The following is a 12214-nucleotide window of genomic DNA, read 5'->3' as shown; positions in this document are numbered from 1 at the left end:
GCCTCTAGACAGAATTGGACTCATGTTATTCAGTCACAGCGGAAGGAGGATATGCAAAGGGCTCTTTATATTCGATGCTGTTTACGTATGCATACACACACGGCAAGAGCCGTCTGCTGTTCTCGTAATGGATCATTACCAGGGACGGTGTTTGGGCGCGCTTGCAGTGGTTCTGGATGGGTTCTTGATGCAAGGCTTGTTGTTACCCTCCCAACTCCCCCCCAAAGCATAAAGCCGAGCATGAATGGTTAGATGGGTGGTTCTGAGTGACCGGCATGGGAGTGAAAGGTCCACAAGGGCAGGTCGGAAATCCCCCTCGGGTACTCACGATATACATATATAGAATACCTCAATACCAATCTTCAATCTCTATCATAACCACACTGCCTTAGCCCTCCGGGACCTGAGAAGAAACAATGTCAAACGAAAAAAAAGTGGATTAAAAGGGGCCGATACCAAGCTGCGTGAGAGAGCCAGAGGACCACAAACTGCGCAGGGCTTGCCGAGCGAGTTGCGGTGCCAGCGACCTGAGTTCACGTGGCCCTTCTCACCGTCAATGGTGCCTAGGGAGGGAGCGGATTGAACAGACAGCGCCATGGCCAGGAGTACTAAGTTAAGAAGGGGACACCATACTGGAAATCTCGAGGTGGACGAGACACGGAGACCGAGCCCTCTCCATGCCTGCTGCCCACCTGCTGCATTCTCAACGCATTCCGTAAGCAGCCCATGGAGGAAGCTCGTCCTGATGCGGCTTGTGTATGTCCTAGTCACAACCGATATATCTGCGGTCATGGGGGAGGGACAACGACTTTTTCAATAGATCTGATCGTCCAATCTATCACCAGAACCAGCCAATACTTCCTGTCTCCGCTCAAGAAGCAAGCAAGGGAAAAAGAAAGGAAAGCAAATCAGAAGAGCCGCTGCATCTTTGGCCATGGGCCGTCAACCGTGAATAACACCCTATTAGCTTTCATCTCTCTCCCGGGTATCACGCCAAACTTGCGTCCCTAAGGGGCTCGTTCCTCAGCTAGAACACGTGCAGAGAACATGCCCACTCAACTTCTCTGCAAGACAGAGATGTAAGTCATGTGGTCGGAGGCGGCATGACAGCCTGAGATCTTGCCCCAACGATGGTATCTTCCTCCTCTGTCCTTGTCCTTGCCCTCGATAAGAAAGCATCAGGCTTAATATGTAGTCATAGAGGCCCCTCTCTCATAGATATCGCTACTATATAGTCTCGTACCGCTTTTCTCCTGTTGAGGAGCGAAGACGCAGTAGCCATACTTGCTAGTCGCATAGCAGATCACTCGATCTGTTGCCCCCGGATGATGCTTGACTGATATACGACCTCTGCTCGCCTCCCCCGTGCTGGAGGGCTGCGGACAGAGCTGACGTGGACGTCGTGCTGCATTCGACTCAGCAGTATCGGAGCATGATGTAGGACTCACGTCTCGCTTGAGGCACAGTCTCGAGGGAAAAAAAACATGCTGGATGGTGCGGTAGGCGTTGGGTACCAACCAATGGTTGAATGAAGAAGAGTAGCGAAGAAAATGACGAGAATTACGTATGATAGGGAATGGAAAGCAAGCGCGGAGGAGATACCCATGAATGATAAACCACCACCCCGGTCAGAGACGGATCAGAGATCGTTGATGCTGTGACACATCCCCGAGAAACTTGTGCCTTCACATGTCCCCGGACAGCGGTGTCACGAACATAGATGGGCGATGACTGCTCGCCCAAAAGTAACGACTTCACCAACACCCCCCTCCCTTCTCATTTGCAAGCCGGACCTGCAAGCCACTTGGACACAAATCCCTTCCATGAAACGTCTAAGACTCACGTCCCCTAGAAAGGACCGGCGAGATCACTCCGGCGGGGGCTAAAAAGTATGTTCCATCGCGGGCAGGACGGCCCTGTCCTTCTGCGTGATGATCGATGCAGTGGACATGTCTGCCGTGCTCCACGGGAAGTAGATGGACGCACCCACTGCGCCGCCCACAATGGAAAGCCCTTGACAGACAACCGCTTCGGGAACTCATGCGAAGAGACCGGGGTATAGGGGAGGAGTGGTGTGGTTCCCCCTTCAGATAGATGATAAATCCGGAAGAAAACCGGTCTGGCCCAACCGCCCAGGCCATCGACGCATATACAACACAACACAACACAACACCAGACCACACCGCCGCGCCTCACACCATCGAAAGGCCGACCAGTCCTCTCTCCAGGGACCAAATAGAGGACCGCCCCTCACCCGACCGGTCCGCACCGCGCTGTGTGAGTACCACAACACACAAGACCCTTCACAGGAAGACGGGGAGGGCGGGGGGCGGGAGGGCGCGCAGCAAGAGTCGCGAGGATCCTCTCGGGTGCGGAGACTTTCAAGAGTTTCTGTGAGAGGCTCGCACCGCATGAGAAACTAACCGCCCTCACCCCTCCCCCTTCTCGATTCCCGTGGACGTATGCCGCCCGGAAAATGCCGAGGGGGTGATTCTTTGGTCGAGGTTATGGACTGGTTGGCTGGTTGGCTGATGGGTGGGTTACTCTGGGGCCGGTTCGCCCCTTGCACAAGATTGATATTGTGTAGGTGTGTGAGCAAAGACCTTTGACGCCGGCGGTCAGGCAGACAATAGATAGGTGATGCTGAGGGACGTCCAGTGATATCGAGGGATGGTGGCGGTTGAGTTTGTTATGCATGCGGTTCTCTCCCCCACCCCGGAACCCATTCCACTGACAACGGCGCTGTCAGTGCCTTGCCCTGTCGAATAGATTTGGGGGCGTAAAAAGAAACAACGGTGGTGCATTGCCGCGCGTGCGAGTGTCTTCACTCCAAAAGCCTGACTGTCTGCCTTACCCGGGGTTGGAAGGCGGACCGAAGCCCCTGTTGGTACCTAGGTACCTGGCGACACGGCTTCCGGGTAGGCACATACGATGAGACCGCATCTGATTCGCGGGGATGCACGACCGTTTGTTTCGTGAACCTCGTCTTTCATTCTCCTCCTTGTGTGCGCGGCTCCAGCGGAGACCCCTATTGAAGAACCAGACGAACTGCTTGCTTTTGCCCCCTCACTGGTTCCGTGGTTACTTACGCTTTCCATCACGGTCCTGGTGTTTCAATCTAATCTCTCCAATCTCAGACGTCCCGTAGAGGCGGTGTGGCAGGAAGAGGGCGGCCCGGCCGTCTGTCTGTGCGATGGACTGCTTTTTTGCTTCTCTCGATTCTTTTTCTCCTCTCGTCTCCGCTCCCCTGGAAGGGCCACGAGGTCTGGCTGGCTAGCCAGCCGAGTGATTGGATGAATCGACGGCCGGGCCGTTGATCGAGAGGCAACTAGGAGGGAGTAGGTAGCTGCCTGCCTGCCCACCCGCCCGCACGGGTACGCCATAGATACTTAACCTTAGGTAGGCAGATTGCCCCTTCGATCGGGCGATTCTAGTGACTGTGACCAAGTAACAGTAGGACGGAAACCGGAGCCAGACTGTGTTCGCCAGGTTACATGGCCGATGGGTGCAAGAAAAGGGGGGAGGGGGGAAAAGATAAATAATTAAAAAGAGAGAAAGACAAAGGGCACCATGATAACCGTTTTCCTTGGCTGGCTGCAAGGGCCGGGCGGTCCTCTCCCTTCTTCGTGCGCCCGGGCCAAAGTGGGCAGGTCACAGCCTCGGGCCCTGTGCCTGTAAGCGGTGGTATTTTATCATCCCCGAAATGCTGGCTGCTGCTGCAACCGACTGGCCGAGCATGGAACCTGTCATGTGGGACGCATCTTGTTCATCTGTGGGACAATGTAGGACCGCCGTATTGGAACGGCTTGGGAGGGGTAGAGGAAAGGTAGACAGGCCCTATCACAATTCCTGTGTGCCTTTCACACCTTGCGCCCATGATCCCATCAATCCATTCGCGGTCTCGCCCACGCTGTGCGGCGCCCCCTCTCCCCCGGGTTACTCCAACGGGCAGTCTTGAAACAGCACACAAGGAGAGGCAGAGCAGGTCGAAGAAGCTTAACGTTCTCTCTGGCGGTGATGCCATGATGACAAGAGTACGAGCGACCAGACCCACGGGGCCAGGGAGAGAGGGATGGCCGGACATTGCACGGACAGACAGACAAGAGATGACATCCCCGTCTAGATCGGAGAGGAGGGTGGGATTGGGATCGCGCTGGGAGGAGCCCAAACAATCACCGCCACCCCAGGCTTTTTATCTCCTCAGCGGGCTAGGTAAGGCTCAGATGGCCATGTCCTGGGCCAGCCACGGGGTGGGCAAAAGCTGGATTGGCCCGGCTGGAAAACGTTGGCTTTGTCCTGTGTCGCACACACGCTACTCTTGCTGATGCTCGCAGTCGCCCACACACTCTCGTCCTCGTCTGGAAATGGATATGGTTCTGCACAGACGATGTGAGGTCCGATCTGTTGTTGATCCATGATCCCGACTCCTGGGCTCTCCGGGGATGAGGCTTGGGGCGAGACGCACGCAATGGGGCTATCGCTCTGGCCTCGCATGCGCGTCAGGTCACAGGTTTGGCTTATTATCTGACTTTGTTCCTTTTTCTCGTGGTGTTGCTATCGACGTTGATGTCCGTCCGTCTTTACCCCTCCTCGCCCCGCGACGCTGCGCTGCCAAGGCCCGTCTGCCCGTCTGCCTGCCTTGTCTGGCGGCTTTTCTCGGGCGGACGAGCGGGCGGACGCGGGAGAGGAGGGAGGGAAGAGGATACGGAACCGCCGCAGCAGCAATGGGGGATTTGCGAGCGACGATATGCTTGCTCGCTCGTTCGGCCCATTGGACGTTGCTCTCTGGCACATGACGAGCCCTCAACGTTGATGCGCAAGAAGTTGGGGTTGGACAGACGCAATTCGCGAGAGCCCCCCTCGGCACTAGCAGCCCGCGTTACCTGAGTGGACTGTTGACGGGCTATGGGTCCTGGGGTGGTCCTGTAAGCAGTCTCGCTCTTGTGAGTGAGAGAGAGTGTGTGATAAGGAGCGTGGGCCAGAGAAGATTGGTTTTGTGGCGGCAAAGGTGACAGCTACACCGTATCACGGGATTTCCCTGTCTGGTTGCGAGACGGGCAAGCCGGTTTTGTCCAACCCGGCAGGTCGTCCGCGGGCTCTCTTCTACTTGAGGGCAACGGCATTGGCTGCGGATCGATTTCATGAGATGCACCGTCCATGGGTTGTTGTCTCAGCTGGCCGCCCATGCAGAGGGCAGGCGTGCATGCTGGCCGTTGAGATTGAGAAGGATAAAAAAACCCTTGACGGCTGCTGATGCTGCTCTTAATATCCGTGGGCCCGTTCTCCTGCGGCACGCCTACGTGATTTGATGAGCATCGTGGGAACCTTGGGATCCTCTCGACCTGCAGGTGCAGCAGATGACTTGCCGGGCCAGATGGACTAGGTCGCAAGTGGCTGGTGGGCCTGCACGCACTGTATTACCTCAAGTAGGTACAGTACACCATGTGGCTGCAGTAATTAGTCTAGGCCGGAGTGGACTCTGCCGATCTGGAGATGCTGCCCATGCCCTCTGCTGTAGCGATGGGTGAATCTGGAAGATGACACGCTGTTCGTGGGCGTGTATGTGTACCGTACGCTCTTGGTCATCCGGAGTACAGTACTGGCTCAGGTGCTGCGCGATGACCTCGGAAGACGTGGAAGATGCGGGAGAGACAGGCAACCTTGGAAGAGCAAAGACGCCATAACACTAGGTATTCCAATACGACAGTGAGGGACTGGTAAGCCTTTGAATCACTTGTACAAAGTACCTAGGTAGCCAGTATGGAGCCTTGGAGTATCTGCAGGTACTCGATCGTGCCCAAGACCTCACCCAGCCGGCCAGGCCAGGGGCCAGAGGCCAGGGCCTGGACCAGGGCACTGGGCGAGAGAAGAGGAAGTCGGAGTCAGCTCATAAGCATGCAGCCCCCAACGAGGGTAGAGCGAGCTGGGAGGCCGTCGTCTGACACCTGACCCCGGGAATGGGGAAGGGGCGGTAGGCAGGTTGGGCAGGTACGATGTGTGATGTACCCAGCATAGTACATGGCATGTATTCTACCGTGGTAGGCTACATGTGGGCGAGAGATGCAGGTTGTCATCTGTATCGTATCTTAGTTGAGCTACGTATTGCTACATATTAAAATTAGACTACCTACACGGCACGCATTCGATGTTCGGTGGCACTCTGTCTGTGGCTGCCGCCATGATTGGTGCAGCGGCATTGATGATCTATTCCAAATGGGCTTGGAGAAAAACCGTTGGCAAGAACAAGCTGGCAGCATGACGAGGTCGGCACAGCAAGGAGGAAAACCGACGCAAAAGCAAAGAAGGGGGCGACCCTGGAGTTGAGCCACAGCAAAAAAAGGACCCCACGTCGATTGGCATTTCTGGGCCAATCAGGTCGCTGCCCTCTGGACATTTTCCCAATTGAAACGAAATTCCGCACGTTTTGGGGCCCGACGACGCAGACTCCCAGAAGGCCTACTGCATGCCACAGAGTGCTGTGCTCCTAGCGCCAACAGGCATTATTACTCGCTGGAAATGACGGGCCTCGAGACAAATTCTTGCCGTTTTCAGAGGGCACCCAGGCTGCTGCCCCAAAGCGTAAAGCGTCAACCGGCAATGGCCGTCAACCGGCAAGCCTGAGGCGTTTGTTTGTTTCGTACCTTCCCCAGTTGCTGCTTGGTGGCCCAAGTCTGGCTCCCATTGGAATACTAGGAAGTGACAACACACACACACACCTACCGCTCAGCCAAAGGCCCAAAGAAGCCCAAAGCATCATCGCTCACTCGCCCACGCACGCACACACACACGCCCACGCGCATTATGCACTTCTGCCTGACCTGGCCTCTGACCGCATCTGCATTCTGGCCTCTCGTCATGATCGTTGCCAATGTCACTGCCTCTGCCCACTGCCAGGCATTGCCAATTACCAATTGTCCGGCTCACTCTTCTTGGCCTGTCCTGTACAAGTCACGGTTCAACGGTTGCATGCAGCCCAGTCCTGTGGTCCATGACATTGATGTTCAATTCATTCTTTTCTTCTTCTTTTTTCCTGACGCGTCTGTCTACTGTACATTGCATCCATCCGCACAGGACCAAAAGAGGCCCACCCACCCGTGGAACTCATGCACCTCTGCATGTCATGGAAAATACCCCTGACAGTTTACGAAATATCTGAAATCGCATCGAAGTATCCGTCATCCAGTATCCAGCAGCAAGCAGCCAGCAGTCAGACGCCAGAAGCCACAAGCCAGGACGCTGCCACGCACTTTCGCGTGCATACACTCCGCCTCGGGGTCATTGGGCAGGCCCCCCTTCGCCTTCCCTCCGCTTCGTTTCCCCCAGCCGGCCTGAGTACCGGTACTTCGGCTCGGTGCCCTGAGCTCTGGCAACAGCAGCAACAAGGCTCGACAGCTGCCCCAAGAAAGCGGCGGATGTAACTTTGCGCTCCAGATCGGATTTTTTTGACGTCTGGCCAACCCAGCCCAGTCGGTCCATGTGGATTGCACTCGACCGGACCGGGCTGCCCATGGACTGGCCCACGGAACTGCTGCCATTGCCCCCCCCTGTCTTCTTATGTATGCCCACTATGCATACAGTACGCACATGCTATCAGACGATCCAAACGGCAAGGCTTTGTCCGTGCTGTCGTCGTCCCAGCCCTTGTCCATGAACCCCCGAGCTACCTGCCATTACATCCGCTACCTGACCTGCTTGCATGTCGACTTTACCATGTTTTGTGAGCCAAGTCTGGTCTACCTCGCATCTCCAAGAATGCCCTTGCTAGCCGGCTCCTGATTCCCTGTCCTACTCGCATGCCTTGCCCTGTGCTGTGCTTCCTCTGCCTCCATGCTACCGTACCGACTACTGTACATCCAGCCGGCCCAGCCAGCCAGAGCCTGCCTGTCACACACGCGCACACACGCACACTCACTCACACACACACCTCTACTTGTCTCTAATTCGTTTCCACCCTGGTCCGCCCGGCCATACATGACTATTTTTTTTTTATTTCTCATCGTCAAACTCCCGATCCTGCCACTCAATCCCCCCTGGCCCGGCCCATTGTACATCGTGCTGCCCGCCGCCCCCCGATATGCCCACACCCTCCCTCCCCTCTGCCCACCTCATGTGCCCTTCAAACGCTGCACGAGTCCTGCCTCTGAGAGCTCCGGATCTGGCTCCGTCTTTTGCCATTTTGCCCCCATGCTACTCCATCCCCTTACGTCCTGCTCACCTCACCGTGGGCCATAGTACGTCGTGCTAGGACCAGGTCGATCCTTTCTCCCGCGGCCATGCCATGCCATGCCCTTGCCCTGCCCTGTCCCCTCCACCACCGCCGCCGGGCCACATCCCACATCCCACCAATACAAGGCCCGTGATATTTGCCTCTCTCGGCACATGCACGCGGTGCTTCCATATCTCCCATCCCCCGAGCAGTCCCAAGGGCCACCGCCCTGCAGGCCAATCCGAAGCCTTCCCTTCTCGTCAACATGCTCCAGGGATTACCCCCAACGGCCATGCCCCCCCTCGTTCCCGTTGGCTCTTACCCTGCGCGGGCGGGAGTGCGGGTAGGGAGGCCATCAAACACCGAGGCAGGGATACTGGCCATCGTCGTCTCCATCGTCATGCTATCCCGTCTGCCCTCGAGCGGGGTGTCCCGTCCATGCTCGACGAATAGAGTTAACATGTCTTATCCCTCTAGATCACGGGACTCTGGGGCCTTCTGGCTGACAGGGGGATGCCGTCGAAAAGGTATAAAAAGGCCCTTCTTGTTCGAGGAAGAGCTCGATCTTCTTCTTCTTTTTTCTTCCTCCTTCAGTCTTCTCAAACACCATCGTCAGAGAACCCAGCAGAACAAGTCCTGCCCTCCAAGAGAGCCCAAGCACCTCTTCAACATCTTACACCAACACCAAGTCCCTCCATCAGACACCTCCCCAGAGGCCCACCTCCTTCCACAAGCATCATCATCCTCTGCTCCCAAGAGAGAATCCCCTCTGCCGCACGGCTCACTACTTGATTCCCCCCCACACCAGGCCGTCTCACTTTTCAGCCTGACCACCTGTCCACCCACACTACCACTATTCCCACCCATCACAAACACCCACCCTCCCAGTCAGCCACAATGTCGTCCTACTCGCCAACACAGTACTACTCGGGCACCATGCCCATGCCCGTACCCCACAAGGGCCAGTACCAGGGCTACTACCACCACCACCCGGACAGCACGTACTCCGTCTCACCTCCCGAGGCCGACCCCTCGGTGAGCTCCGGATCAGGTGTACCATCGTACAGCACCCCGGGCTACTCGGCCACCACCAGCTACGCCGGCAGCACCCACGGCGAGTACGACTCGGAGCGCTCCGCTAGCGGCGTCGACTTCAACGAGTACATGCACGAGCACCTCGCACAATCCTTTGACCCCCTCGGTCTGGACAAGGCCATGGCCACACAGGCGCAGACGTGAGTTTTTTCTTTCCGCCGTGTTCTCTTTGCAGACCCCCTGGATGCTATTGCTACGGAAATGAGGTCGCAAATTTCCGCGGTGAAGCGGGGAGACGAGATACTCAGGTTCAAGGAACCGGGTGGACGCGATTTTCCGAGCGAGCAGACTTGCTTAGCCCTGGCGAGAACGCTCGGGAAAGTCTCAACCTGCGTAGGCGCAGTTTGCTCGCGCGGTACATCCGAATAATCGCGAGAGGGAGAGCAAAAAAGACAGATGCTGACGTTCACACAGTTCCGGTCGCCTCAACGACAAGCACCGCCAGCTACTGGACCTGCAGAAGCAGGCGCAGGCGCGTCTTGCGAGGTCGCGGGCGCGATTCGCCGAGGGCATGGATGACGCGCGTGAGGTGCGCCAGAACCTGGAATGGACGCAGAAGAAAGTCTCGTAAGTTTCAGCCCCTCTCAATGGAGGCCCGCGGTGCTGGGGAGAGGAGGAGGCATTGCCGCCTGTTTAGCGGCGAGAGGAGAGAGCAGCCAGCCGAGCAGTGCGACAGAGGGCCAGAATTATCTCTGGGCGCGCGTAGTTGCCTCTATTTGCACGTTCTTACAGATTGGGGCAGCATGTACTAATTCTAAATATCTTGCAGGTCGCTCAAGACGAAGGCGTCAAAGAAGCACTCCAAGGAGTACAGCAAGGCGCGCGCAAGGCACCCTTCCCCCGAGTACTAGATCCACACTGCCATCCAGCTCAATTTCTCGCCCTGGCCTTTGGATCGCATTTCATTGTCATTGCAGGTCCGGGCGAGTTAATCGGGCGGGCGAGTAGGCGGGCGATCGTGCTTCGGTCAAGGGGCGTCAGGTTCATTTCATTTCACTTTCTTTTTTCTGAGTTCCGGTGAGGCTCAAAAAGAAAAAAAGAAAAGCACACAAAAAGGGGGGAAACACAAAAAAACAACTCACGCTCTATGACGACTCGAGAGCGATCATCCGTCCAATCTGTTCGCTCGTCCGTTTGGCGAGGGACCAGGGGGAAAAGCAAAAAGTTACCGGGGTTGGTGTGTGGTGTGGAAGGGGCGAGAACAAGAACTCACCTTACCCACGGACTTTAGCACCAAAACCACCAGAAACACGCCGAAGTGAGAGCACCCCTGTCGGATCGTCTCTCCCACGTGGATTTGCAAAACACGACCGACGGGGAAATCTCACGCACGCACACACAGAGACACGCACGCACGGACACGCGAATCTTTACACACGCAAAAAGATGAGCGGCAGCAGCAGCAGCAGCAGCAAATTTCACACACACCTAAAAGGTTTGGGCACGAACGAGATCTGGATCTGGATCTGCATCACACGGCAGGCGACGGCAACAGCGCGGTGGTGGTGGTGGTGGTGAGCAAGCCCTGTAGGGCTGCATATCACACGCGCGCAGCCCGGTCCCTACGCACATCTCTGGGCACACGCCCCCCTCCCCCACCCCCCAGGCCCTCCGCTTGCAGCAGGAATGGCCAGGGGTCTTGTGGCTCGAATGGGAGGGTGGGGAGATGCAGAGCGAGGCAAGCGAGGTGACGTTGGGCGGCAAGGCGCACGTGGGCCCGGGTTGCGTTTGCGCGACGCGGCATCAGCCCAGCTGGCTGGATCGGGAATTTTCTTTCCTTTCTATTTGTTTGTGTGTGTCACCGTTTTCCACTTACGATGCTCATGACTACATTGGGCGGCGTTTATCGGAGTTGGGAGGAGCCGAGTATTTCAGGTGGTACTCACTGCTTTTCCTGTCTTTTTCCAGCTCATGTTGCTGTCAGAAGATGACGAGACGAGGTGACGTTGGAAGCGGGAGCGCCCGCCCGCTCGACCCGGGGCTCTGTTCACCAGGGCCATGATTGGACGGATGCGCTGCGGCCAGCTGCCCCATGGGGTACGGGGACAGGGAAGAGGGGGTCACAGGTACAGGTACATTCCAGCGGGACAGGACGGGCTGAAAATTCATGTCGTGCGCCCATCTGCAGGAACGAGAGAGACAGAGTGTGCAGGGGAGGGGGGTGGTGGAGGCTGCAGGAATCTCCTCGTCTGTCTCTGGCTGGGGGGCCCGGCGGCAAATCAGGCGCAGTGGTTCGCGTGCGAAAGTGATGGGAAGAAGGGACCACCCGTCCCACCACTACCACCTAGTACCCCCCCGGATCCACGCCCCTCCCTTGCACCCACACGCACCCACATAACATCCTGGCTCTAAGGCCCGAGCCGAGACAGGGTGGCAGGGAGCCGGGGACAGGTTGGATTGGGGGGGGAGGGGTGTGTGCGTGCTTGGGCAGACGGACAGGGACGGGCGGGACAGGGATGCGCTGTGGGAGGGCTGTATGGATGGATCAGGATGCTGTAGACCTCTTTGGTTCCTGGGGTCACGTTTTCACGCGCACACTTGTCCCCTTCGGGGCTGTAGGGTACTGCTACTTTAGGAAGGGGGGGTTTCTAGTTAGCCACACACGTCCCCCCTCCCTCCTCCGGCAGGGCCGCTGGTTGGTAGGTCACTGTACTCGCTGCGGTCCTTGAATGTACCGGGGGACGCACGCGGGAGGGAAGAGAGAGAGACGGGCGGGCAGGCAGGCAGGGGAGAAGGAAGGTTTTGGCGAAAAGCCGCGGCACGGATTGGGGGGTGCCCATGGCAGGGAGGGGGAGGGGAGGGAGGCATTGGGGGTTCACTCATCTCATTGGATCCGATATTATGTTTGTCTTCCGAAAAGGGGCGTTCTGGGGGGTGGTGGACTCATGGATTTATGATTTTCCTTGTTCGTGT

At 57.1% G+C, this 12214-nt stretch overlaps 1 protein-coding gene across 1 annotated transcript; it reads left to right on the top strand.

Moving 5' to 3' along the window:
• Positions 1-9103: 9103 nt before the first annotated feature.
• INS49_013649 (uncharacterized protein) lies at positions 9104-10152 on the top strand (the record flags this gene model as incomplete). The annotated part of the gene is made up of 3 exons (XM_043174346.1): positions 9104-9441; positions 9716-9868; positions 10071-10152. 3 exons carry the CDS (start codon positions 9104-9106, stop codon positions 10150-10152), a joined length of 573 nt encoding a protein of 190 aa, XP_043021291.1.
• Positions 10153-12214: the final 2062 nt, after the last annotated feature.

Source organism: Diaporthe citri, assembly GCF_014595645.1.
Source record: "Diaporthe citri strain NFHF-8-4 chromosome Unknown scaffold_7, whole genome shotgun sequence".
In the NCBI taxonomy this organism is placed as follows: Eukaryota; Fungi; Ascomycota; class Sordariomycetes; order Diaporthales; family Diaporthaceae; genus Diaporthe; species Diaporthe citri.
Note: the sequence above shows the minus strand (reverse complement) of the source record. Positions and strands in the feature narration are given on the sequence as shown.